The 24,360-nt window shown below is 46.4% G+C and overlaps 1 protein-coding gene across 3 annotated transcripts in view; it reads right to left on the reverse strand.

Moving 5' to 3' along the window:
* IQCB1 (IQ motif containing B1) overlaps window positions 1-24,360 on the reverse strand; it is a 108,538-nt gene that overhangs the window by 59,225 nt on the left and 24,953 nt on the right. The window contains exons 10-16 of one of the 3 annotated variants that reach the window (XR_011022894.1): window positions 21,309-21,451; window positions 19,962-20,110; window positions 15,617-15,748; window positions 14,569-14,725; window positions 12,543-13,084; window positions 6,764-6,789; window positions 6,519-6,679 (exon numbers count right to left, since the gene is read on the reverse strand). Coding sequence is in view for 1 of the 3 variants with exons in the window: in XM_068246208.1 (XP_068102309.1) it covers window positions 12,852-13,084; window positions 14,569-14,725; window positions 15,617-15,748; window positions 19,962-20,110; window positions 21,309-21,451 (814 nt within the window). In the remaining 2 variants the exon portion in view is untranslated. Of the gene's footprint in view, window positions 1-6,518; window positions 6,680-6,763; window positions 6,790-11,402; window positions 13,085-14,568; window positions 14,726-15,616; window positions 15,749-19,961; window positions 20,111-21,308; window positions 21,452-24,360 lie in introns of those variants that run through there. The other 2 variants (XR_011022895.1, XM_068246208.1) reach the window with 2 other exon arrangements.

Consider the following 24,360-nt stretch of genomic DNA (forward strand, 5'->3'; position numbering starts at 1 on the left):
CTGTTCCCCCAGTATTAATTTGCTCCCCCATTGCAGTATGGAGCGAGCTTCACTCACCACTAGAGGGTGTCATAGAGATGAAACTGTGCGACAGACTTGGGTCAAGAGGTATCCCGGCAGCATTGACTTGTGAGAGAAGCCCACCTACGCTCATTAACCTGATCAGAGGGGGTACAGTTACCGGGAGGAATTGCAGAGGATCACAGCAGCAGAAGATGGCAGTGAGGGAGCCGAAGGGAGCTGGAGGAAGCCCCAGGTATGTATACATTTTTCCTTTTTAATCATCTCAGGTTCCCTTTACATTAAAGGACCACTGTCGCGAAAAAAGTAGGCAGATAAAATATTTACAAACACGGCTCATTTTAAGGTTCTGTTTTTGCATTGACCTGAGGAAGCGGGCTGAGTCCTGTGAAACGTGTTGTGTACAGTATAACCGTTTCTTAAATAAAGACTCCCTGTTATCCCATCTCTGTGAGTCTTCAATAGAGGTAAGATGCCTCTCTTTTATTTATACAGTGGTTTGCAAAAGTATTCGGCCCCCTTGAAGTTTTCCACATTTTGGCATATTACTGCCACAAACGTGAATCAATTTTATTGGAATTCCACGTGAAAGACCAACACAAAGTGGTGTACACGTGAGGAACGAAAATCATACATGATTCCAAACATTTAAAAAACAACAACTGCAAAGTGGGGTGTGCATAATTATTCAGCCCCCTGAGTCAATACTTTGTAGAACCACCTTTTGCTGCAATTACAGCTGCCAGTCTTTTAGGGTATGTCTCTACCAGCTTTGCACATCTAGAGACTGAAATCCTTGCCCATTCGTCTTTGTAAAACAGCTCCAGCTCAGTCAGATTAGATGGGCAGCGTTTGTGATCAGCAGTTTTCAGATCTTGACAGATTCTCGATTGGATTTAGATCTGGACTTTGACTGGGCCATTCTAACACATAGATAGGTTTTGTTTTAAACCAGGCGCGTCGCTACCGCTATTCAATCGTGGCATGTGCCACGAACCTGGTCTTAGGGTGCCCCTGATCTATGAAATGGGGTGCCCAACACAAGTGCCACGAATGTATGGGCACAAGTCAGCAAACGCGGCCGCCGTTCGCTCAAATACGGCGGCCGCATACATTTCCAGCTCCCGACATCACACCTAAAAACTGACAGCATGCGCTGCCTTAACCCGCCCCCCTGCCGCCTCCTGCTCCAATCAGAAGCGGAGGAGCACCTGGCAAGGGGTGTGGAGTTACATTGAAAGGCAGGGGGCTGGAGCCGTGGAGCGTGAGTAGCTCCGCCCCCTGCACAGCATGTGACCCGGGCCACCAGGCAAGCACATGGCGTCATATTGGCGGCGCCGTCCACACCCAGCAAAACGTCCGCCCGCCACCAGACCATCAGGCACACCAGCCACAGACTGCCCCACGCCTCCACCACCGTCTGGCCTCAGGCCTCGCTGCCTCACCACCGCTCGACCGGCGCCCCCCACAGTGCATCTCTCAGCCAGGTTTGGACTGGTGACTGTGCCACTGCCTGCCAGAGTGACTGACTTAGTCAGTCAGTACACCCCCGTCCCTCTCCCTGGCCTGCCGCTGCCAGATGCCCCAGACCACCTCATGGACACTGACTGGTCCTGGACAAGGAAGGAAGGAAGGTGCCACTGCCTGCAGCCAGATGCCAGAGGCCACCCACCAGGCAGCCTGCAGCCAAGAGCAATCGTTATTCACACAGTAAGTGGCACCCAGGCCCAGCAATCACAAGTGTTGGGGGTTTGGAGGGGGAGACGAGAGTGCAGCCAGTGTCTACAGCCAGAGCCAGCTAGCCACACACAGCCAGCCTGCAGCTAGCAGTAGTCACTAGCCAGGTGGGGGATTGGGGTGGAGGAGGGGAGAGAGTGCAGCCAGAGCCAGCTAGCCAGCCAGCTTGCAGCCAGCCCAGTAGTAATAGCCAAACAGCACCTGGAACTGGCTGGGCCTGTGTGCTTATCTCTGCTACATCCAAAATGTCCAGTATGAGCTGTTTTCTGTGCCTGCACTGATGGTAAACTAGCTGCAGTGTGTGCTGATCTATGCTACCTCCAGTATGTACAGTAAAAGCGGTTACTTTATGCTTGTACTGATAGTAAACTAGCTACAGTGTGTGCTGATCTCTGCTACCCCCAGTATGTACAGTATAAGCTGTTACTCTGTGCCTGTACTGATCGTAAACCAGCTGCAGTGTGTGCTGATCTTAGCGACCCCAGTATGTACAGTATAAGCTGTTACTCTGTGCCTCGACTGATAGTAAACTAGCTGCAGTGTGTGTGCTGATCTCTGCTGCCTACAGTATGTACAGTATAAGCTGTTACTCTGTGCCTGTACTGATAGTAAACTAGCTGCAGTCTGTGCTGATCTCTGCTACCTCCAGTATAAGCTGTTACTCTGTGCCTGTACTGAAGGTAAACTAGCTGCAGTGTGCTGATCTCTACTACCTCCAGTATGTACAGTATAAGCTGTCCTCTGGTGCCTGCACTGTGTGTGCTGATCTACCTCCAGTGTGTACAGTATAAGGTGTTACTCTGTACCTTTACTGATTGTAAACCAGCTGTATTCTATGCTGATCCCTGCTACCTTCAGTATGTACAGTATTAGCTGTAAAGCCTGGTACACACATACAATTTTGATTAGCCAATTTTAGCTCTGTTCATCATATTCATTGTCTGTTGGCCCACTTACTACACGGGGGTGGTAAAATTGGTCAGTGATTGACCAATTAAAATAGTATGTGTATACATCTTTAATCTATGCCTATAATGATTGTAAATTATCTAAATAAAGGACAGGGAGTTCCATCCAATATTTCGATGGGCAGGCCCGTTCTCTGTAGCTTACACCGCTACTAAGTTCATGTACATTTGGCCCACCCCATGGACACGCCCACTCAAAGAATGACCACGCCCATTTTTGCTGCGCTGCATGTATGCACCGCCTGGTGCCCCCAGGTGCCACGGATCTTCAGCAACCCTAGGAACGCCCGTTTAAAACCATTCCATTGTAGCCCTGGCTTTATATTTAGGGTTGTTGTCCTGCTGGAAGGTGAACCTCCGCCCCAGTCTCAAGTCTTTTGCAGACTCCAAGAGATTTTCTTTCAAGTTGCCCTGTATTTGGCTCTATCCATCTTCCTATCAACTCTGACCAGCTTCCCTGTCCCTGCTGAAGAGAAGCACCCCCAGAGCATGATGCTGCCACCACCATATTTGACAGTGGGGATGGTGTGTTCAGAGTGATGTGCAGTGTTAGTTTTCCGCCACACATAGCGTTTTGCATTTTGGCCAAAAAGTTCAATTTTAGTCTCATCTGACCAGAGCACCTTCTTCCACGTTTGCTGTGTCCCCCACATGGCTTGTGGAAAACTGCAAACTGAACTTCTTATGCTTTTCTGTTAACAATGGCTTCTTCTTGCCACTCTTCCATAAAGGCCAACTTTGTGCAGTGCACGACTAATAGTTGTCCTATGGACAGATTCCCCCACCTGAGCTGTAGATCTCTGCAGCTCGTCCAGAGTCACCATGGGCCTCTTGACTGCATTTCTGATCAGCGCTCTCCTTGTTCGGCCTGTGAGTTAAGGTGGACGGCCTTGTCTTGGTAGGTTTACAGTTGTGCCATACTCCTTCCATTTCTGAATGATCGCTTGAACAGTGCTCCGTGGAATGTTCAAGGCTTTGGAAATCTTTTTGAAGCCTAAGCATGCTTTAAATTTCTCAATAATTTTATCCCTAACCTGTCTGGTGTGTTCTTTGGACTTCATGGTGTTGTTGCTCCCAAGATTCTCTTAGACAACCTCTGAGGCCGTCACAGAGCAGCTGTATTTGTACTGACATTAGATTACACACAGGTGCACTCTATTTAGTCATTAGCACTCAGCAGGCAATGTCTATGGGCAACTGACTGCATTCAGACCAAAGGGGGCTGAATAATTACGCACACCCCACTTTGCAGTTACTGTATTTACTGTATTTGTAAAAAATGTTTGAAATCATGTATGATTTTCGTTCCACTTCTCACATGCACACCACTTTGTGTTGGTCTTTCACGTGGAATTCCAATAAAAGTCATTCATGTTTGTGGCAGTAACGTGACAAAATGTGGAAAACTTCAAGGGGGCTGAATACTTTTGCAAACCACTGTATATAGTAAAAAAGTTCTACTATGCTTGTACAGATTGAGCACCTCCTCAGAACTTCTATCAAGTGATTAGGGAGGCTGGCTGGTATCTTACTATTTTGGCAGTTAAACTGTTGTTCAGGAAATGCTGCTGAAAACAAAGAAAACCCAGAGAATCCCCTATGAGGAGATGAACTAGCCCAAAACCTGCCGGTTCCTACTTTTTCCGTGAAAGTGGTCCTTTAAGGAGTGATTTTTAAAGTTAAGGTTTTAATCCTTAAAATTAAAACTGGCCGCCTGACCCCCCTTAAGGACCAGGCATTTTGCGTTGGGGGGGGGGTCAGGCGGCCGGATCCCCTCTGTGGCTGGCTGGGCAGTGTCCCCCCATGGTGACAGGTGCCCCCCCTTTCACCAGCAGCCATCACTCACCTTCCAGGCTCCAGTAATGAGCCGCAGTAGCCCCCTCTTCGCTGGCCGTCATCTCTGCTCCTAATGCCGCTCAGTTCCGGGTCGCGGCTTGATGACGTCATCAAGCCGGGACCCGGAACTGAGAGGCAATAGGAGCGGAGATGCCGGCAAGAGCAGGGGGGGAGGGGGGGGGGGGCGCCGATCATCGCTGGAACGGCAGGGAGGTGAGTGGATCCTCTTCTTTCCCCCCTGCTACCGCCGCTGTCAAAGTGATCACTACGATCCGCCGGCGATCGTAGTGATCACGTGATCAGCAGCTATACGTGATGGCTGCTGATCACTGAGGGGAGTCATATGACAGCTTAATCTCCCCCTCCGGGTGCGCACGATTGCGTTGGGAGCGGAAACGACGGGCCGGCGTAGATTCTACGCCACATCAGGCTAGAACAGTTTCCGGCGGCGTTAAATACTATTCCCCCTCTAGGTCAACGTGGATAGTGGGGAATTATGTAATTCGGCTTCCAGCTATTGCTGGATGGCGAAGTACAGTGTTCTAAAAGTAACTTCAGCTCTGCCTTTTGACGGCACCGAAGTTACTCAGTGTGCGCTGCTATAGCCATAATTCCTATTACAGTCTATGGTGGCGCGGGCTGTGCCCAAATCTCCTGCGCTGCATTTGCATTGTTCACACAGCCACAGTCTCTCTCTCTCTCTCTCCATTCCTGGCAGTTCTACACAGGCTAGCTGTAATCATCCTGGCAGCAGGAGGGGTGGAGCTACATCCCGCCTGCATGTGCTCCTCCCCTCTCGATCTCCTGCATTGAGAATAACTACAGAGGTGATGAATTAATTTAGGACTGAAGTGATAAGACTCTCACTGTAACAGCTTATCACTGCATGTTAATAAGGCAAACTTCTTTAGTGAATTAACACTTAAAATACTGATCAATGTGCGGTGACATGTTTTCACTTGCCTCATTATCACCAGCATGATCTTAGTGAATTGTGGCCAATGTTTACATTAGAAGGTGACTGGAAGGAAGGTGGGGGGTTGCAGTGTAGAGTTAGCTACTGCTGGCAGGAGGGGATGTGAGGGTATCTGAGGAATAGCACTGCTAAAGGTGCGTACACACGCACTACGGAAGCCAACGACGAGTCCGTCAGATCCTCCCACTGGGCGGACTTTCAGCTGACAGTAGCGCGTGTGTACGCACTGTCGGCGGACTGATAAGGCTGTTCCTGAACAATCCGCTGAGCTGAGTGTTTCCAGAGCTGCCATTGGGCAGCTCTCTCTCCCTGGCCGCGCCTCCTGCTGCTCCCCCGCCTCCCTGCATGCTGTGCAGGGCCGGATTTACCATTAGGCACTGTAGGCGCGTGCCTACAGGCGCCTGATGATGGAAAGGCTGCTCACTCCCCTCCCCAAGTGCCTCCCTCCTGTCTTACCAGCTCTCTGCATTCCACTGACCAGATCTCCCTTCAGTCGGGCCACCTCTAGCTACCTAATTCATGGGGAAACTGTAGTTACCTATGATGGGCAAGGGAACTAGGGGAGAGGTGACAGCTGGGCCCGCCATTAAACTTGCGGAGCGGCTAGGCTGGTGTTTGTAGATTCATGGACGGCGAAGTCTAGGGTGTCAGGACATCTGTGCCTATAGGCTCCTGTGATGTAAATCCGGGCCTGATGCTGTGAGAGATACAGTCTCTCCATGCAGTGTAGTGACCCAGAGGTCACGAAAGTGAAAGTGGGCCAGTGTGGCCCACAGAAGCAGCGTTTTTTTGCGGCTACCTAATCCAGTCAGCCCCTGGATCAGGTAGCCTACCTTTTTTTTTTTTTTTTTTTTTTTTTTTTTTTTTACATGGGGCCCCAAGCACTCTATTGATATGGAGCCTCAAAACCTACCAAGGACAGCATCAGTGTCAAAGAGGTGTAATCAGAGTAAGAAAATAATTTGTTAGGACTACTGCTATTCAATGCACATTTATAGGTGTTTATTACCAGCACAGCACCAAATCAAAGCTAACAACATGGGATGAAGGCGCGCCCCCTAGTGGGCCCCTCTGGTCCAGGGGCCTTGGTGTGGGCGCAACCTCTGCACCCCCTATTGCTACACCACTGCCTCCCCAGGACCTGCAGGAAAGAAGCCCTTGTTCAGAAGCATTACATCTTGGTACCTAAACAGAGGATGATTGATTAAATAGCATTCATTATTACCTGTCAACTTGGAGTTCTGCCTGTATCTGCAAAATAACAAATGTATATACAAATTAGATAAAGTATTGTTAAAAAAACAATTTCTACGCACAGATCTAACTATACCGTGTGACAGTTTAGTATTGAGCCCAGGTATGACCTGGTTGTGTCACAAATGTCTTTGCTACCACAAATATGGTTATAAAATCTGGTCATGTGACCCAAAGCAGCCCAGGTGAAGGATTCTATGGCAGGCGGGGTCAGCTTTTATTAAACTTGTCCATATTGTGTATCCAGTCCGTGCTGCAATACTTCCCTGGAAGTCAGTTGTGACACATTCTTTATATGGTTTGCTTTTTTGTCCCTGCATATTTTCATATGTACAGTAGATTCCCCTCAACCGACACCGAACGTGATTGATGCCGGGCAAGTGCTCTTTCTTGTTGCTTGAGACTCTGTTAAAAATAGCTCAAGCTAATACAGCACTATACCCAAACTCTATATACATACCATCAACTCTGTATTAAATGTTAAAATATAGTAAGTGAAAGTATATTAACCTTGTGGGAGCCATGGAACTCAATGTTTCAGCACAACAGAGCCCACAAGCAGCCTAAGACATCAGCCTTCACCACTGCGAGTACTGCCGGCAATTTGTGCTGGTTGGTTGAGACTGGATAACCGGATCTCTGTACAGCGCTGTGGAATATGTCAGAGCTATATACAGGGAGTGCAGAATTATTAGGCAAATGAGTATTTTGACCACATCATCCTCTTTATGCATGTTGTCTTACTCCAAGCTGTATAGGCTCGAAAGCCTACTACCAATTAAGCATATTAGGTGATGTGCATCTCTGTAATGAGAAGGGGTGTAGTATAATGACATCAACACCCTATATCAGGTGTGCATAATTATTAGGCAACTTCCTTTCCTTTGGCAAAATAAGTCAAAAGAAGGACTTGACAGGCTCAGAAAAGTCAAAAATAGTGAGATATCTTGCAGAGGGATGCAGCACTCTTAAAATTGCAAAGCTTCTGAAGCGTGATCATCGAACAATCAAGCATTTCATTCAAAATAGTCAACAGGGTCGCAAGAAGCGTGTGGAAAAACCAAGGCGCAAAATAACTGCCCATGAACTGAGAAAAGTCAAGCGTGCAGCTGCCAAGATGCCATTTGCCACCAGTTTGGCCATATTTCAGAGCTGCAATATCACTGGAGTGCCCAAAAGCACAAGGTGTGCAATACTCAGAGACATGGCCAAGGTCAGAAAGGCTGAAAGACAACCACCACTGAACAAGACACACAAGCTGAAACATCGAGACTGGGCCAAGAAATATCTCAAGACTGATTTTTCTAAGGTTTTATGGACTGATGAAATGAGAGTGAGTCTTGATGGGCCAGATGGATGGGCCCGTGACTGGATTGGTAAAGGGCAGAGAGCTCCAGTCCGACTCAGACGCCAGGAAGGTGGAGGTGGAGTACTGGTTTGGGCTGGTATCATCAAAGATGAGCTTGTGGGGCCTTTTCGGGTTGAGGATGGAGTCAAGCTCAACTCCCAGTCCTACTGCCAGTTTCTGGAAGACACCTTCTTCAAGCAGTGGTACAGGAAGAAGTCTGCATCCTTCAAGAAAAACATGATTTTCATGCAGGACAATGCTCCATCACACGTGTCCAAGTACTCCACAGCGTGGCTGGCAAGAAAGGGTATAAAAGAAGAAAAACTAATGACATGGCCTCCTTGTTCACCAGATCTGAACCCCATTGAGAACCTGTGGTCCATCATAAAATGTGAGATTTACAAGGAGGGAAAACAGTACACCTCTCTGAACAGTGTCTGAGAGGCTGTGGTTGCTGCTGCACGCAATGTTGATGGTAAACAGATCAAAACACTGACAGAATCCATGAATGACAGGCTTTTGAGTGTCCTTGCAAAGAAAGGTGGCTATATTGGTCACTGATTTGTTTTTGTTTTGTTTTTGAATGTCAGAAATGTATATTTGTGAATGTTGAGATGTTATATTGGTTTCACTGGTAAAAATAAATAATTGAAATGGGTATATATTTGTTTTTTGTTAAGTTGCCTAATAATTATGCACAGTAATAGTCACCTGCACACACAGATATCCCCCTAAAATAGCTAAAACTAAAAACAAACTAAAAATTACTTTCAAAAATATTCAGCTCTGATGTTAATGAGTTTTTTGGGTTCATTGAGAACATGGTTGTTCAATAATAAAATTATTCCTCAAAAATACAACTTGCCTAATAATTCTGCACTACCTGTAAATGTATAATAATAATAATAGTGTGTGACTGTGGTGAGGACATTAGAGTGTAAGCTCTTCTGGTGCAGAGACTGATGGGAATGGATCAGTGATCTCTGTACAGCGCTGTGGTATATGTCAGAGCTAAATAAATGTATAATAATAATAATAATAGTGTATGACTGTGGTGAGGACATTAGAGTGTAAGCTCCTCTGGTGCAGAGACTGATGGGAATGGATCAGTGATCTCTGTACAGCGCTGTGGAATATGCCAGAGCTATATAAATGGTAGATAATAAACTCCACCATCTGCTTGGAATTCCAATAAAGTATTTAAACCATCACAACACTTAAATTAATAAAACATTTTATTATTGCTGAAAAAAAAATAATTATAAAAATTATTAAGCTGTAAATGTCTACACACTAACGGTATCTACATATAAACACAACTATTGCCATGGGAGGACAAAATATCGTGAACATAAATGGGCTAATACCTACTGCTGGAGGTGTGGCCTCTATCTATTCAGAAACTGCCATTAGTTTAATGATAAATCGGCTTTCTGTGTTTGTTTTCTGTTAAAGGACAGCTGTAGTGAGAGTTTTATGGAAGCTGCCATATTAATTTCCTGTTAAAACAATACCAGTTGCCTGGCAGCCCTGCTGGTCTATTTGGCTGCAGTAGTGTGTGAATCACACCAGAAACAAGCATGCAGCTAATCTTGTCAGATCGGACAATAATGTCAGAAACACATGATCTGCTGCATGCTTGTTCAGGGGCTATGGCTAAAATATTAGAGGCAGAGGCAGGGCCGGATTTGTACTCTTTACCACCCTAGGCCACTGTCACCAGCCGCCCCCATTCAGTAGGTAGCAAGATGACACCTCCCCCTTCCCTCTAGTATAGGTAGCCTGATGACCCCCTCCCCCAGTATAGGTAGCCAGATGACTCCTCCCCCTTTCCCTCCAGTATAGGTAGTGAGATGATTCCTCCCCTTCCCTCTTGTATTTTTAGCCAGATGACCCCTCCCCCTTTCCCTCCAGTATTTGTAGCCACGGAGAGCAAGGTGGCTACTGCACAGGCAGCTAGCAGCAGAGTACCGCAGCCAGGAGCTTGCCTGATCTCCCTGCATTGCAGCATTTGCAAGCTTGCAAAAGCTGCACCAGTTTAGCTGGCTGATTTGGTGCCCTTCCTCCTGTGGTGCCCTAGGCCGTGGCCTAAATCCGGCCCTGGGCAGAGGATCAGCAGGATAGCCAGGCAACTGGTATTGCTTAAGAGGGAATAAATATGGCTGCCTCCATATCTCTCTTGCTTCAGTTGTCCTTTAAATGCTGTGCTTGTGAAATGGCCAGTGCCCAGCTTTCCTCCCTCTGCCAATGAGCAGAGGAGGGGCGGGGCTAGGGGTGGGGCTTAGGAGGGATGCATGTATCGCTGTGATCTTCCTATGACTGTGCTTTAGTGGTGAGGAAGCGGCGGTACAGAAGTGAGGAGAAGCTGGAAACGCGACTCCGACCTCAAACTAGACCTGAGCAGATTGGCTGCGGGACATTCAGAAACAGTGTAGCTTTATTCAATATGCTCAGTGGGGTATTATAAAGGTGATAGTATGGAAGATATAAGGTACCACCACACCACCTAATCCATGGTAAACACTGGTAAGCAAGTAGCGGTTTTAGGGTGGGTTCACACTACGAACGCTTTTCTAAGTGCAAAGATTTAAAGCAATACTGAAGCCACCCTAAAATAAGCTGCCAATTAATCAGAGGATCCAGTTCAAATTCTTACCCCAACCTACAAAGCTCTCCACAATCTCTCCCCTTTACATCTCCTCACTAGTTTCCAGATACCAACCCAACCGCAATCTCAGATCTGCACGAGCTTTTGTTGTCCTCTAGAATTACCTCCTCAAATTCACCAATACAAGACTTCTCACATGCTTCACCCCTCCTCTGGAATGCCCTTCCACAGCATATCCGCCACTCTCCCACCTTTGCGATCTTTAAACGCTCCCTCAAAACTCACCTTTTCCAACAAGCATATGCTCTAACTTAGGCCATTCACCCTTCATCCTCACGTCTAGTTTTACTCCTTACTAAATAACCTAATCATGCACTGCCTGTATGTATACGGTATACTTCCCCACCTGTAGTTCCCCCATTCCTTTAGATTGTAAGCTCACAAGGGCAGGGCTCTCTCACCCTTTTTTCACCTTTTTCTCAAACAGTAAATAATATTAGTCATGACTAATGCCTGGTACACACCTTACAATTTTCTGGCAGATTTACCTGCCATATTGATTATTTCCAACATGTCTGATTTGAATTTTGATCCATTTTCCAAAACATCGAATGGAAAAATCGATCAAAATTCAGATCGGACATGTTGGAAATAATTGATCTGGCAGGTGAATCTGCCAGAAAATTGTATGGTGTGTACCCAGCATTAGACTCCAGTCTGTTTTCATTGTCCCAGTCCCTCAGCAGATGTAGATACGCATGCAGTAATTGGGAAAAGATCACTCTGGATCCGAAATAGACTGGTCCCATTGAAATTACTCACCTTAACTGGGAGTCTAAGTGGTCATATGTAATATAATCCCATAGTTTGTGTCAATAAAAATGCTCAGAAATGAAAGTATAAACACCTAAAGCTCTAATTGATCTGTCAGGAAGGCTGCTAATGTAGGCAAGGATCCCCCCCTGTCCACTTGGTCTCTTCCACTTGGTAAGATTTCTAACACCCACCTCTTTTTTGTGCACCGCAGCGGGCTTGCCAGAGTAGTGCAGTGATATAATGACAATGAGTGATTTCGTCAGGTGAAAGAAATCAGGTGGAGAGGGGGGATCCCTGGTCCCATCATGAGACCTGCGGACAGATAAGTACCTGCCGGATATCAAAAAGTGGTATTTTTTAGCACTTTAACACGAGAATACTGAGGATTGTATTTGCCTGTTACACAAGTGGCGATGGAGAGAAGCAGAATGTTTGCTATAGTGGTGCCTGCAAATATCATCGTTATACTACAATCCCTTCCGATGTGCCTCGAAAGCCCCACACTGCGCAGATCCCGGCTTCTCTATCACCCTGCTATAAGAATGAGCCTATTGGCTGGTAAGAAGCTGTCACTGATATATATAGAGGACAGGAAGAGGCGGAGCTAATGACAGGAAGGGGCGGGCTAAGAAGTGAAGGGCTATATTATTTGGTTTGCTCCTAACATGACGGTGCATTGCAGAAAAAGGGACAAAAAGTGGCCAGTAAAAGGCTAGGAATCCCCAACTTGCAACCCAAATAATTTCAGATTGTATGCTGCTTTGAATTAGGCCAGTTAAATGCACTTTTTGCTCTTTGTTTTTAATTTGCATGCTGGATGGAAAGGTTTGCATTTCACTGACCATCTCTATTCAGCAGCAATGTCACTTTACACGTGACACAAAGTCCTGACACTTCATCTTTCAGGTAAGAGAAAAATGAACGGGATTGATTTTTACTAAGGTAACTATAACTGCAAATATCAAGTATGTGACCTACTAGTGGATGACTGTCTCGTGGCACAATGATCCTGATGCTACCGTGGCAATCTCTAGACGTGGAGAGTGAGTTTTTGCTGCCCCTACAGCCAGGTTACACAGGAAGTATGGCCAGGTTACTCAGGAAGTACGCCCAGGTTGCACAGGAAGTACGCCCAGGTTGCACAGGAAGTACGCCCCTTCACGGGTTTCTATAGAGCGGGGTGGAGGGATGTAGGACTTGCACATGTCACTACGGTTAGTACATAACACAGGGCTGGTGGAGCGGAGTCTTGATGCAGCCTGGTAATGCTCATCCTCCTCCTGCCCACTATGGCTGCTTGCTGCCAGCGATGAATATGATGCCGTGGTCCAGGTCAGGGAGGCTGCCCGTCAGTCCATTATCCTCATCTACAAACTCATCGCTCAGCTTCTTCCACCAGGGCCAGCGGCTGCGTTTCAGCATTGTGCTGTGGCTCTGCTTTGCCTTTAGGGCCACCGGGACCGATCTGCAGGTGAATAACTCCACATCTTTCTCTGCTGCTTCTTTCAAGCTGGGACCACCTGTGGAAAACAACCCAGTGCTTGCTGAGAAAATGAAAGGAAATAATAAAACACTGACTGGTGTCCTGGTGTCTTTACACTAGAAGCAGTGGATATGCTGAAGTCTGCGGAGCTCCAGATAATCAGGGACATTTGCATGGAAAGGACAGGACAGAAAGTTCTGAAATCAGACCTAAACTCCTTACTTTCTCAGCAAGTTACCGGTACATCAAAGGAGCCTATAGGCAAAGATGTTCTGGCACCTTAGACTTCTCCCTTAATGAACCTGCAAACCCCCGCCGAACCACACTGCTAATGTGCTGGCTGTCCCAGCTGTTACCTCTCCCCTACTACCACTACCCGTCATTGGCAGCTACAGGTGCCCCTTAGTATTAAGTATCCAGAGGTGCCCTCAGTATTAAGTAGCTGGAGCTGCCCCAAGTATTAGGTAACTAGAGCCTCAGTATTAAAGAGATACTGAAGCGAAAAAAAATGACGATATTATGATTTGTATGTGTAGCACAGCTAACAAATAAAACATTAAGATCAGATACATCAGTCTAATTGTTTCCAGTACAGAAAGAGTTGAGAAACTCCAGTTGTTATCTCTATGCAAACAAGCCATTAAGCTCTACGACTAAAGGTCCGTACACACGCCGGACTTTAGGCAACGACGAGTCCGTCGTTGCCTCCCGCTGGGTGGGCGTGCCAGCGACAGTCCGGCGTGTGTACGCTCTGTCGTCAGACTGATACGGCTGTTTCTGAGCGATCCACCGGGCGGATCGCTCAGAAACAGCCGTATCAGTCTGACGACAAAGCGTACACACGCCGGACTGTCGCTGGCACGCCCACCCAGCGGGAGGCAACGACGGACCCGTCGTTGCCTAAAGTCCGGCGTGTGTACGGACCTTAAGTTAGTCATGGAGAGGGCTGTTATCTGACTTTTATTATCTCAACTGTTCCTGGACTATTTACTTTTCCTCTGCTAGAGGAGAGGTCATTACTTCACAGACTGCTCTGAAAGACTCATTTTGAATGCTGAGTGTTGTGTAATCTGCACATATTAGAGAATGATGCAATGTTAGAAAAAACACTATATACCTGAAAATAAAAGTATGAGAATATTTTCTTTGCTGCTAATCTTCTAGTAATTATTCATAGTACACAACCAATTCACTATATCATATTTGTTTCGCTTCAGTGTCTCTTTAAGTAGCTAGAGGTGCCCCTGACTGAAGGGAGAGCTGAGAGCTGGGTGAGTAACCTCTCATTTACACTCTCATCAGGGCTCTGCATAGGGAAGGAGGGAAGGAGGCGCTAGGGGAGGAGTGGGCAACCTTTCCATCATCAGGCGCCAATAGGCATGTGCCTACAGTGCCTCATGGTAAATCCGGCCCTGGACAGAATATCGCTGTATAAATTAGGGTAACTGTCAGGAAAAAGACTTCTTATTTTCAGCAATGCCTCCTCCACGCCCAGCAGTGATATTACACTGATAATCTCACCCATCAGCATACTGATGTCCGTGTTGATCTGGGCCAGCAGGGCGTCTCTGCGCTGCTCCGCTCTCTGCTCCTGTTTCCTCCGCAGCAGAAACTCTCCCAACTTCTCCTGAACTTCAGAATGCAGCTCTTGACTCTTCTCTAGCGACCTCTGCTGGGCCTGACAGGAACACACAGCAAACAGCCTCAGTGATGACATACTCTGGCTTATAACATGACTGTGGTAAAGGAGGACTGGTCATTGTCTGCTAGGTCATATCCCATGCACAGGCCCACACCACTGTATGGAAGCTGACGTGTGTCACATGACTAGAGTGTGAGCTCCTCTGAGGACAGGTCAGTGACATGACTATGTACTCTGTACAGTGCTGCAGGAGATGTCAGTGCTATAAAAATACATAATAATAATAATAATATGGTAGGACATTAGACTATGACTATGGTAGGATTAGATTGTGAGCTCCTCTGAGGACAGTCAGTGACATGACTATGTACTCTGTAATGTGCTGCAGAAGATGTCAGTTCTATATAAATACATAATAATAATATGGTAGGACATTACACTATGACTATGGTAGGGTTAGAGTGTGAGCTCCTCTGAGGACAGTCAGTGACATGACTATGTACTCTGTAATGTGCTGCAGGAGGTGTCAGTGCTATATAATAATAATAATATGGTAGGACACTAGATTGTGACTATGGTAGGATTAGAGTGTGAGCTCCTCTGAGGACAGTCAGTGACATTACTATGTACTCTGTAATGTGCTGCAGAAGATGTCAGTGCTATATAAATACATAATAATAATATGGTAGGACATTAGACTATGACTATGGTAGGATTAGATTGTGAGCTCCTCTGAGGACAGTCCGTGACATGACTATGTACCCTGTAAAGTGCTGCAGAAGATGTCAGTGCTATGTTAATACACAAGAGTTACAACAATTAAATGTAAATACAACAGATATTAATGTCTTCTACATCCACCGAACACTGAGATATGCCATCTGTGATGCATCTAGTACATAATAATATGCGAGATGGTGAAGTTACCGGGTGGAGCTGAAGGTGAGCATCCACTTTGCGTTGGAGCTGCTGTCGCTGGTCATCACTCAGATCTGGGCGTTTCTTCCAAGGAGAAAATGATTCCCGGATTCTTCTGCGTTTACTTAAGAACCTCAATGCCTGAAATGAGGAGAATAAGAGAGATTAGTTCATGACACTACATTTTCTAGTTGTGTTGACAGGGCTGATTGGATAATGTAGGCCGGGCCGGATTTGGACTTCCCAGTGCCCTAGGCCCGGTACCACCAACCGCCCCCCCCCCCCCCCCCCCCCCCCCCCCCCCCCACACACACACACACACACACACACACACACACACACACACTCAGGGTGCATACATACATCAGACCATAGTCTTTGGAAAATGAAGGATCACAGACCAATTTTACCCCCTTCCATGTAGTATGAGAGCCATACCTACACAGTCTATTCTATGGAGCTGAACTCCCCATCAGACAGAAATCTTTGCAAGATGCTGCACACAAAGATGGTGTACACATTCAATAGATCAGTATCTGCAAAAGATCTGTTCCTGCAAAATGCATTCATAGTCTATGATATCTGCAGATCCTCATACACACCTTGTTTAACAAACATTCATCTACAGATCAGATCCACCAGGATGGATCTTCAGATCTGCAGATGATTGTCTGATCTGCAGATAATTGTCTGTTAAACAAGGTGTGTATGAGGATCTGCAGATATCATAGACTATGAATGCATTTTGCAGGAACGGATCTTTTGCAGGAACAGATCTTTTGCAGATATTGATCTTTTGAACGTGTTCAGCATCTTGCAAAGATTTTTATCTGATGGGGAGTTCAGCTCCATAGAATAGACTGTGTAGGTATGGCTCTCGGACTCCATGGAAGGGGGTTAAATTGGTCTGTGATCTTTCATTTTCCAAAGACTGTGGTCTGATGTGTGTATGAGCCTTTAGGAAAATGAAAGATCACAGACCAATTTTACCCCCTTCCATGTAGTATGAGAGCCATACCTACACAGTCTATTCTATGGAGCTGAACTCCCCAGAGTCCCCATCAGACAGAAATCTTTGCAAGATGCTGCACACAAAGATGCTGTACACATTCAAAAGATCAGTATCTGCAAAAGATCTGTTCCTGCAAAATGCATTCATAGTCTATGATATCTGCAGATCATCATACACATCTTGTTTAACAGACATTCATCTGCAGATCCGATCCACCAGGATGGATTTTCAGATCTGCAGATGATTGTCTGATCTGCAGATGAATGTCAGTTAAACAAGGTGTGTATGATGATCTGCAGATCTCATAGACTATGAATGCAATTTGCAGGAACGGATCTGTGGCAGGAACAGATCTTTTGCAGATACTGATCTTTTGTGTCTGTACAGCATCTGTGTGTGCAGAATCTTGCAAAGATTTTTTCTGATGGGGAGTTCAGCTCCATAGAAAAGACTGTGAAGGTATGGCTCTCATACTACATGAAGGGTGGTAAGATTGGACTGTGATCTTTCTTTTTCCAAAGACTATAGTCTGATATGTGTATGAGCCTGAACGATCACTTGTTTGCAGGATACCTATGAATGTTTTCTCTCTGAAAAAATGATGAATGATTGTTTTTCCTGTTAGAGCAGTGAGTCCCTAATGCCTGGTACGCACCAGATAGATGGGTTGAATCGATTTTCCGATCACTTATACAAAGTCGATTAGAAAAATGATCAGAAATCAAATTAGACCTGTCAGAAATAATCAATTTGAACCCATCTATCTGATGGCAAATTGCATGGTGTGTACCAGGCATGAAGTAGCAGAGCGGCATTCATCTCCCTCTCTGCTCTTCTGTAATCACAGATCTGTTGCATTTATTTTATAGTATTTATTGTACTGATTCTTTCACCGGTGTTTTTTTACTGTTTGCCAACACGGTACAAATATATATTTTTTAATTTTTAGTGTATGTTATTACTTTTGGTATACAAAACAGAATGTAACAATACAAAAGTATACAACAGTACATTTGTAATTATAATTATAGAGAAGTTGTCTATCTCATACTAGACTACTGCTGCCTTTAAAATGAGCCAGCAAGGGGTTAAGATTTAGCTTAGAAGGGGCTGCCATAAATCTCTCTAAGGAAAAAAAAACCCTTATCTGTTTAAGATTTACAATCCAGGGGGAGAGAGGAGAAGGAATGGCTCAAGTCATTAACAGAATCTGACCAGCAATACATTGTTTAGCCCAGCTTGAGTTGTAAAGTGGAAATAATTCTGTTAAAATGTTTACTTTTACTGGATCAGAAATTGTCTACATTGTGATCCATGTTTCTCTCACCCCTGGCAATAAACTGAAGCGTGTATGTTCAGTAGATGTCACTGTCTCATCGCACACCACGAAGTAAGGAAAATACACGGAGCTCTAGAATTCTGACTGTGTGTGTGCGCAGCAAAGCCGGGGCGCTTTGAAGCAGGAGAAATGATTTATTTTGACATGCAGCCTCTTATCTCTCTCAGGTCCTGCCGCCCTTTTATCCTTCTGATTTTTTTCCGCCCTAGGCCGTGACCTTTGTGGCCTTTGCAGAAATCCGGCCCTGAATGTAGGTCCCTGTTATAGCAGAGGTCTGCCATGGGATCTTTTCTGAACTTGGCCTGGCATGGGTCAGTGTCTGAGGTGAGGCATGGCATGGGTTGTGGTATGGGATGAGGCCTTGTGTTGGTCACTGTTTTTTTTTGTAACTCTGTTTTTATTAAGGATTAACCAGCAAAGTAAAACATAGAATACGTTTCATTTCTTCAGGTTACAACAATTGCAAATATCAAACATATATATAACAACCTCTTCAGTCTGGGTATGTCAGACTCGAACATGTTTTCTAGTATAGACATTCCGATAAGATAAAAGTCAAGAGTCCAAGTGGTTAATCGGGAAAAAAAAAAGCTGTGTGGACGTCCTTTGAGAGAGATAGTCATATCCTAGAAGTTTCGATAGCCTAAGGTTGGGGAATACTTTTTTATTGTCGAAACTGCATTCATGTATCGGACAGGGGAAGAGGTGGACTCAGATATATCTTGGGGGGTTCTTCAGTGGTGAAGAGGGACTAAAGAGGTTGATGGCTGGGAAGGGGTAAGATAGGGGGAGAGAGGGGGGTAAGGATATGGGGTCGGGGGGGGGGGGGAGAGAGGGGGGAGTTGGTGGGGATACAGTGTTCGGCCGCCTCAGCTCAAAGTAGAGTGTAAGTGTTGGTCACTGTTTTGGCAAAGGCCTGGCATGGGGGTTGTTGCTGTCTGGGCAGAAGCCTGGCTCGCTGTCTGGGCAGAGGCCTGGCATGGGGGTCACTGTCTGGGGTGAGGCCTGGCGTGGGTTTGGTATGGGATGAGGCCTTGTGTTGGTCACTGTCTGAGGTGAGGCCTGGCGCGGGTTGCTGTCTGAGGGGAGGCCTGGCGTGGGTTGCTGTCTGAGGTGAGGCCTGGTGTGGGTTGCTTTCTGGGGTGAGGCCTGGCATGGGTTGCTATTTGGGGTGAGACTTGGCGTGGGTTGCTGTCTGAGGTGAGGCCTGGCTCGCTGTCTGGGTTGAGGCCTGGCATGGGGGTCACTGTCTGGGGTGAGGCCTGGCGCGGGTTGCTGTCTGAGGTGAGGCCTGGCGTGGGTTGCTTTCTGGGGTGAGGCCTGGCGTGGGTCACTGTCTGAGGTGAGGCCTGGCGTGGGTTGCTTTCTGGGGTGAGGCCTGGCGTGGGTCACTGTCTGAGGTGAGGCCTGGCGTGGGTTGCTTTCTGGGGTGAGGCCTGGCTTTGGTCCCTGCCTGTACTGACATAACATCACATGTAACATAAGAAAAGTAGTACCAGGACCCTTGAAAAGGTAAACCGCAGCAGATATCACTATGGATGACTCACGGTGGACTGGCCATGGTCCATTATAAAAGAGTCTTCCAAAACGATCCAGCTCAGCTCTTTTACCAAAAGATTTGCTTTATTGTATCTTACAAAACATACATGTAAAAGGCTGTAAGCTGTATAGTGGCCACAATATAGCATTTTACATGCATGTTTTGTAAGATCCAATAAAGCAAATCTTTTGGTAAAAGAGCTGAGCCGGATCATTTTGGAGGATTTGGATTACTAACCCGGTTGGTACAGGGTGGATCCGTTACACGCCTGACCCCTGCAACATTTGTGCGCTGTCTCGCTTGCTTGTTTTGGACATTATAAAGGAGAGCCATTGCTGATAGTGTCAGGAGTTGGGGGAGCAGAGTATAAGAAGGTGAGGAAACAGTTTCATTAGGAAGGGCTCTACTCACAGCTCATCAGGAAGGGCTCTACTCACAGCTCATCAGGAAGGGCTCTACTCACAGCTCTTTGTATGGTGATGGCTGCCTTGAACTGTCTTAATGTCTGTTTCTCTTGGTGGAAGCGTCTCCTGTCTTTATATCCTCTCCAGTGTCTCTGAATCATCAGCGCAGATCTCTCCTGGATCTCCTGCATGTGCTTCTCCATTTGTCCTGCAGAAGAGGATGGCGAGATGTAGAATGGACACTATCATTAGGCACAGCACATGGATGACAACAACAGGCTTCTTACAACGTCCTGTCTACAGCTCAGCATGCAGGTCTGCGATATAACCAGGAAAAGCACTGTGGTACCTGAGTAACTGAAGAGTGAGGGCAGTCTGTAACAGATATGTCAGGCATAGGTAGATAGTAGTGGGCTTGGCCATGTACAGGGTTCTTACACAACAGGACGGTCTCCCTGTGGAGGTTCCTGGAATTGGTTTCACCTACAGAGGAGTTCTGAGAAGGGAAAGTAGTTTGGTGCAGCACAGATTTGGTGCTGCAAACTTCCACCCCATAATGCCCAGCATGATCTCTAGCTTGACGTTAATTGGCCAATAGTAATGGAGCAGTCACCACGTTGAACCATACTGCGGATGTGTTGAAGAATCTTCTTCTAAAGCTTGTTGGTTGCTCTCCAATAAACACAAACCACTGGCCTGTCACAATGACAAACCCCTGTCTAAGGGAATACACTGGGATGGGTGGGAGAATGTTCCCCAATAAAAAAAATTGGGTACTTATCCGTTAGCCGGGCGCATCCGGCAGGTGGCGCTAATTACTATTCCCCCTCCAGGCCGACATGGATAGTAGGGAAAGATGTAACTCTGGTGGAGTTTTGTCGCCACCTAGAGGATGCGCCTGGCTAATGGATAAGTACCAAAAATTGTAATAATGATTGTTAAAATGATCAATACTAATGAGTGAAGGGTAGGATATAAAAAACAAAAAACACAATTGTATTGGACACTTAACAGGATGATGGGTTTCACAGGCTATGGGCAGAAGTGCTTGCTACCTCAGAGTGTGCCACTGGTGATGACATCATCATGCCAGCGCACAGGGGGGATGGCCGAACGGGGGGCAATGGAGGACAGTAAGGAGAAGGAAGCGGGGAAGGGGGTGGGTCAATTGAGGACAGTAAGGATGAGGTGAGGTGTAAAGGAGGGGTTTGAGTAAGTAGCACAGTATGGAGGATTCAGCATGTAAGGGGGGGGGGGGGGAGAGTAGGTAGCAGTAATTGTGAGGATGCAGTGTGTGTGTGGGGGGGGGGGGGGGGGGGGAGGGGGGAGAGTAAGTAGCAGTAACTGCCAGGATGCAGCCTCTTGGATGAAGTTGTGCAGGTTGCTGGGAGGGGAGCGGTGGTTACCGGCATGCACGATCTCCAGCAGGGTGAGCTGTTTCTCGTGGAACTGTCGCCGGGCGCGCAGTCTCTGCAGGTGCAGCTGCTCTCGGAGCTCCTCTTCCTCTTTCTGTCTTCTCAGATGACTCATTTCTTGCTCTCTCTTTGCTCTGTGGGTTAATAATTAGTAAAAGAAAAATGCAGAAATCAGAGGACTTCGAGGATCATCTCACGGCACGGCCACCCAGCATTCAGTGCCATTTATTACACAGTTCCTGTATCGGTCACAAAGTGTGAGGATCGAGACATTTCAGGGTGGAAGGGGCATCTCTGCAGGAAGCAGGTGTAAAGCACGAATTCTCAGGGGGAAGTGGTAGAACATTTTACGCTGGGGGGGAGGGGGGGCAGCGCCGGGGATTCCGTCACAGCCGTCCCGATATTGCCCTACATCTTGCAGCATGTCTGATCGATGCATACGACCAATTTCGGTCCAAAATTGGTTGGATTGTCAATCCGGCATGCTTTTGGCAGCACCAATTTTCATCCGATTATAATAACCGAAACGGACAGTCGATCAACTGCCGAGTCGCCTGATGTATGGCCACCTTTACAATGGCTTTATCGACCAGTGTATCAGTAGCTTTACTCAGAAACGTCTTCACATCTCATCATTATACCCAGACACTGAGCACTATGGGTAATGCACTTACCCCAGCAACAGAACACTCATCAATCAGATGCATTAGTTCCCTGGTCAGCAGTGTGTGTTTTCTCCAACACATCCAGGTACTGATGCTACAACAGCATTGTATGTTGTATGTTGATGATAGCTGGTGTCAAACACCCCCTTCCCTGTTTAGGGATGATTGTTCCTGTTTGACAAACAGTAGATGTTTTCTTGCATCCCATCAGTGAGGATGCCATTTATGTTAAATTGGAGCAACCACCCTTAAACAGAGGGTGGCTTCAGTAATGCTTTTAAGTGGAGCTGAACTCTTCCACAGGACAGAAGGAAAACAGAGAAAAATGCACGCTGTAGGTATTTAGAGAGTTTAGCCTGTGTAATGCCTCCTCATCTGTGGCTAATCACCAGTGTAATTTCATCTCTCAGCTGTGTAAGCCGACTGCCACGAAAGAACAGCTAATTGGTAAACACAGGATGTTAACCCTATGTCAGCTTCCATGAAAGCAGGAAGTAGACACACTGCAGATTTATTGCAGGATTTGTATCAGCTGTAACTAAGAAACGTTTTTCTGTAAAGGTTATTATGCTGTTGCTTATCTTTTAGAGCAGAGAGGCTCTGAGTTCAGGTCCACTTTAATTGCAATAAATGTGTTTAGCTAGGCAGTTAAAATGAATCTGAAGCGACATGTGTCACGATGAGATAAACATTCACATCTGATACTAGCCCTACTAAGAAATTGTGTGAAGTCACTTTCTATTTTCCAGTCTAGGAAGAGTTAAAAAATGGAGTACCGTAGTTATTTATGCTATAGAGCTTCTCAAAGCCAACTTGGTGAACTCAGTCCCAATTTCCGAAGAGCTTAAACAGCCAAGAAACAATGAGAGGCAGCTTGAGATAAGGTTTTACTGCAGGAAACTTCAAAGGGTCATCACTTCTGCTTTGCTTTACAGCTTAAAAGACAGAGTGTGGATTCTAAACTGCAACAATCAGATGCAGTGTTATAAATAGAGCTATACCACTAAAAATAAAAATTTTACTTTTCTTATTTTGCTACTGATGTTCTATTCATTATCCGTACTACACATAAAATTCATTATATCTTAAAGGGATACTGTAAGGGGGTCAGGGGAAAATGAGTTGAAGTTACCCAGGGCTTCTAATGGTCCCCCGCAGACATCCTGTGCCCGCGCAGCCACTCACCGAAGCTCCGGCCCCGCCTCCTGTTCACTTCTGGAATTTCAGACTTTAAAGTCTGAAAACCACAGCGCCTGCGTTGCCGTGTCCTCGCTTCCCCTGATGTCACCAGGAGCGCACGGCGCAGACACAGACCATACTGGGCCTGCGCAGTACACTCCTGGTGCCATCAGCGAAAGTGAGGACACGGCAACGCAGGCGCAGTGATTTCAGACTTTAAAGTCTGAAATTCCAGAAGTGACCCGGAGGCGGCGCCGGAGCATCGGTGAGTGGCTGCGCGGGCACAGGATGTCTGCGGGGGACCATTAGAAGCCCTGGGTAACTTCAACTCATTTTCCCCCGACCCCCCTACAGTATCCCTTTAAGTTTATTTTCGCTTCAGATTTTCTTTTCAAAGTTTACATCAGCATCATGGGTGTCAGTTAGCTGGACTGTGGTTGGAGGAAGTGGTGTTCCTGTGTGTCTAGCATCTGCATTTATACTTGCCCTCATTAGACCTGATGAAGTTCTGAGTAAGGGCAATGAAACGTGTACTATGTACAGCGCTAAGGATGATGTTAGCACTATATAAACAATAATACTCTCTGGAACACACAAGATGTCCTGCTGATGATAGCTAATTTCCATCATGCATTTAGTTGTACTATGACTGAACTGTGTGTATTAGTGGTGTTGTTTGGGGTAAAGCTTCTATGAGTCACACCAGCCCAAGGCTGGTTCTGCATTGCATTTACAGTAGGTAGGCTTTATTATGTGAACTTGAGCAGATATCAGTGTAAGCAGCATAATAATCAGCTGGTGGATGGCGCCACCTAGAGGGTTGGATAGAGGATTGTTGGACGACATCAAACCTAATGGTCTAGAACAGGGGCAGGGAGCCTATGACTTTTGATGGCTGCATCTGGCTCACAGACAAATCAGTAGGCGTTGATTTACTAAGCTGCACAGCTCAAGTAGCGCAGCTTAATGTGGCAGCGGCGCAAGTAAGGCCTCGTTTACATCAGGGCCGTTTCTGTGCGCTTTTCACAGCGCATTGCCCTGTGCGATCAGCAAGGTATTGATTTTCCCATGTAAATAAATGTAGCTGGTTCACATCTATGCGCTGCGCTGAGCAGCGTTACAGAAACGTAGTGTTGCAGGCATTTCTGTGCACTGAGCTGTAAAGCTTTTTTAGCGCACAGAAGCGCGTAAAAGCGCAT

The sequence above is a fragment of the Hyperolius riggenbachi genome, chromosome 7 (genome assembly GCF_040937935.1).
Source record: "Hyperolius riggenbachi isolate aHypRig1 chromosome 7, aHypRig1.pri, whole genome shotgun sequence".
Classification (NCBI taxonomy): Eukaryota; Metazoa; Chordata; class Amphibia; order Anura; family Hyperoliidae; genus Hyperolius; species Hyperolius riggenbachi.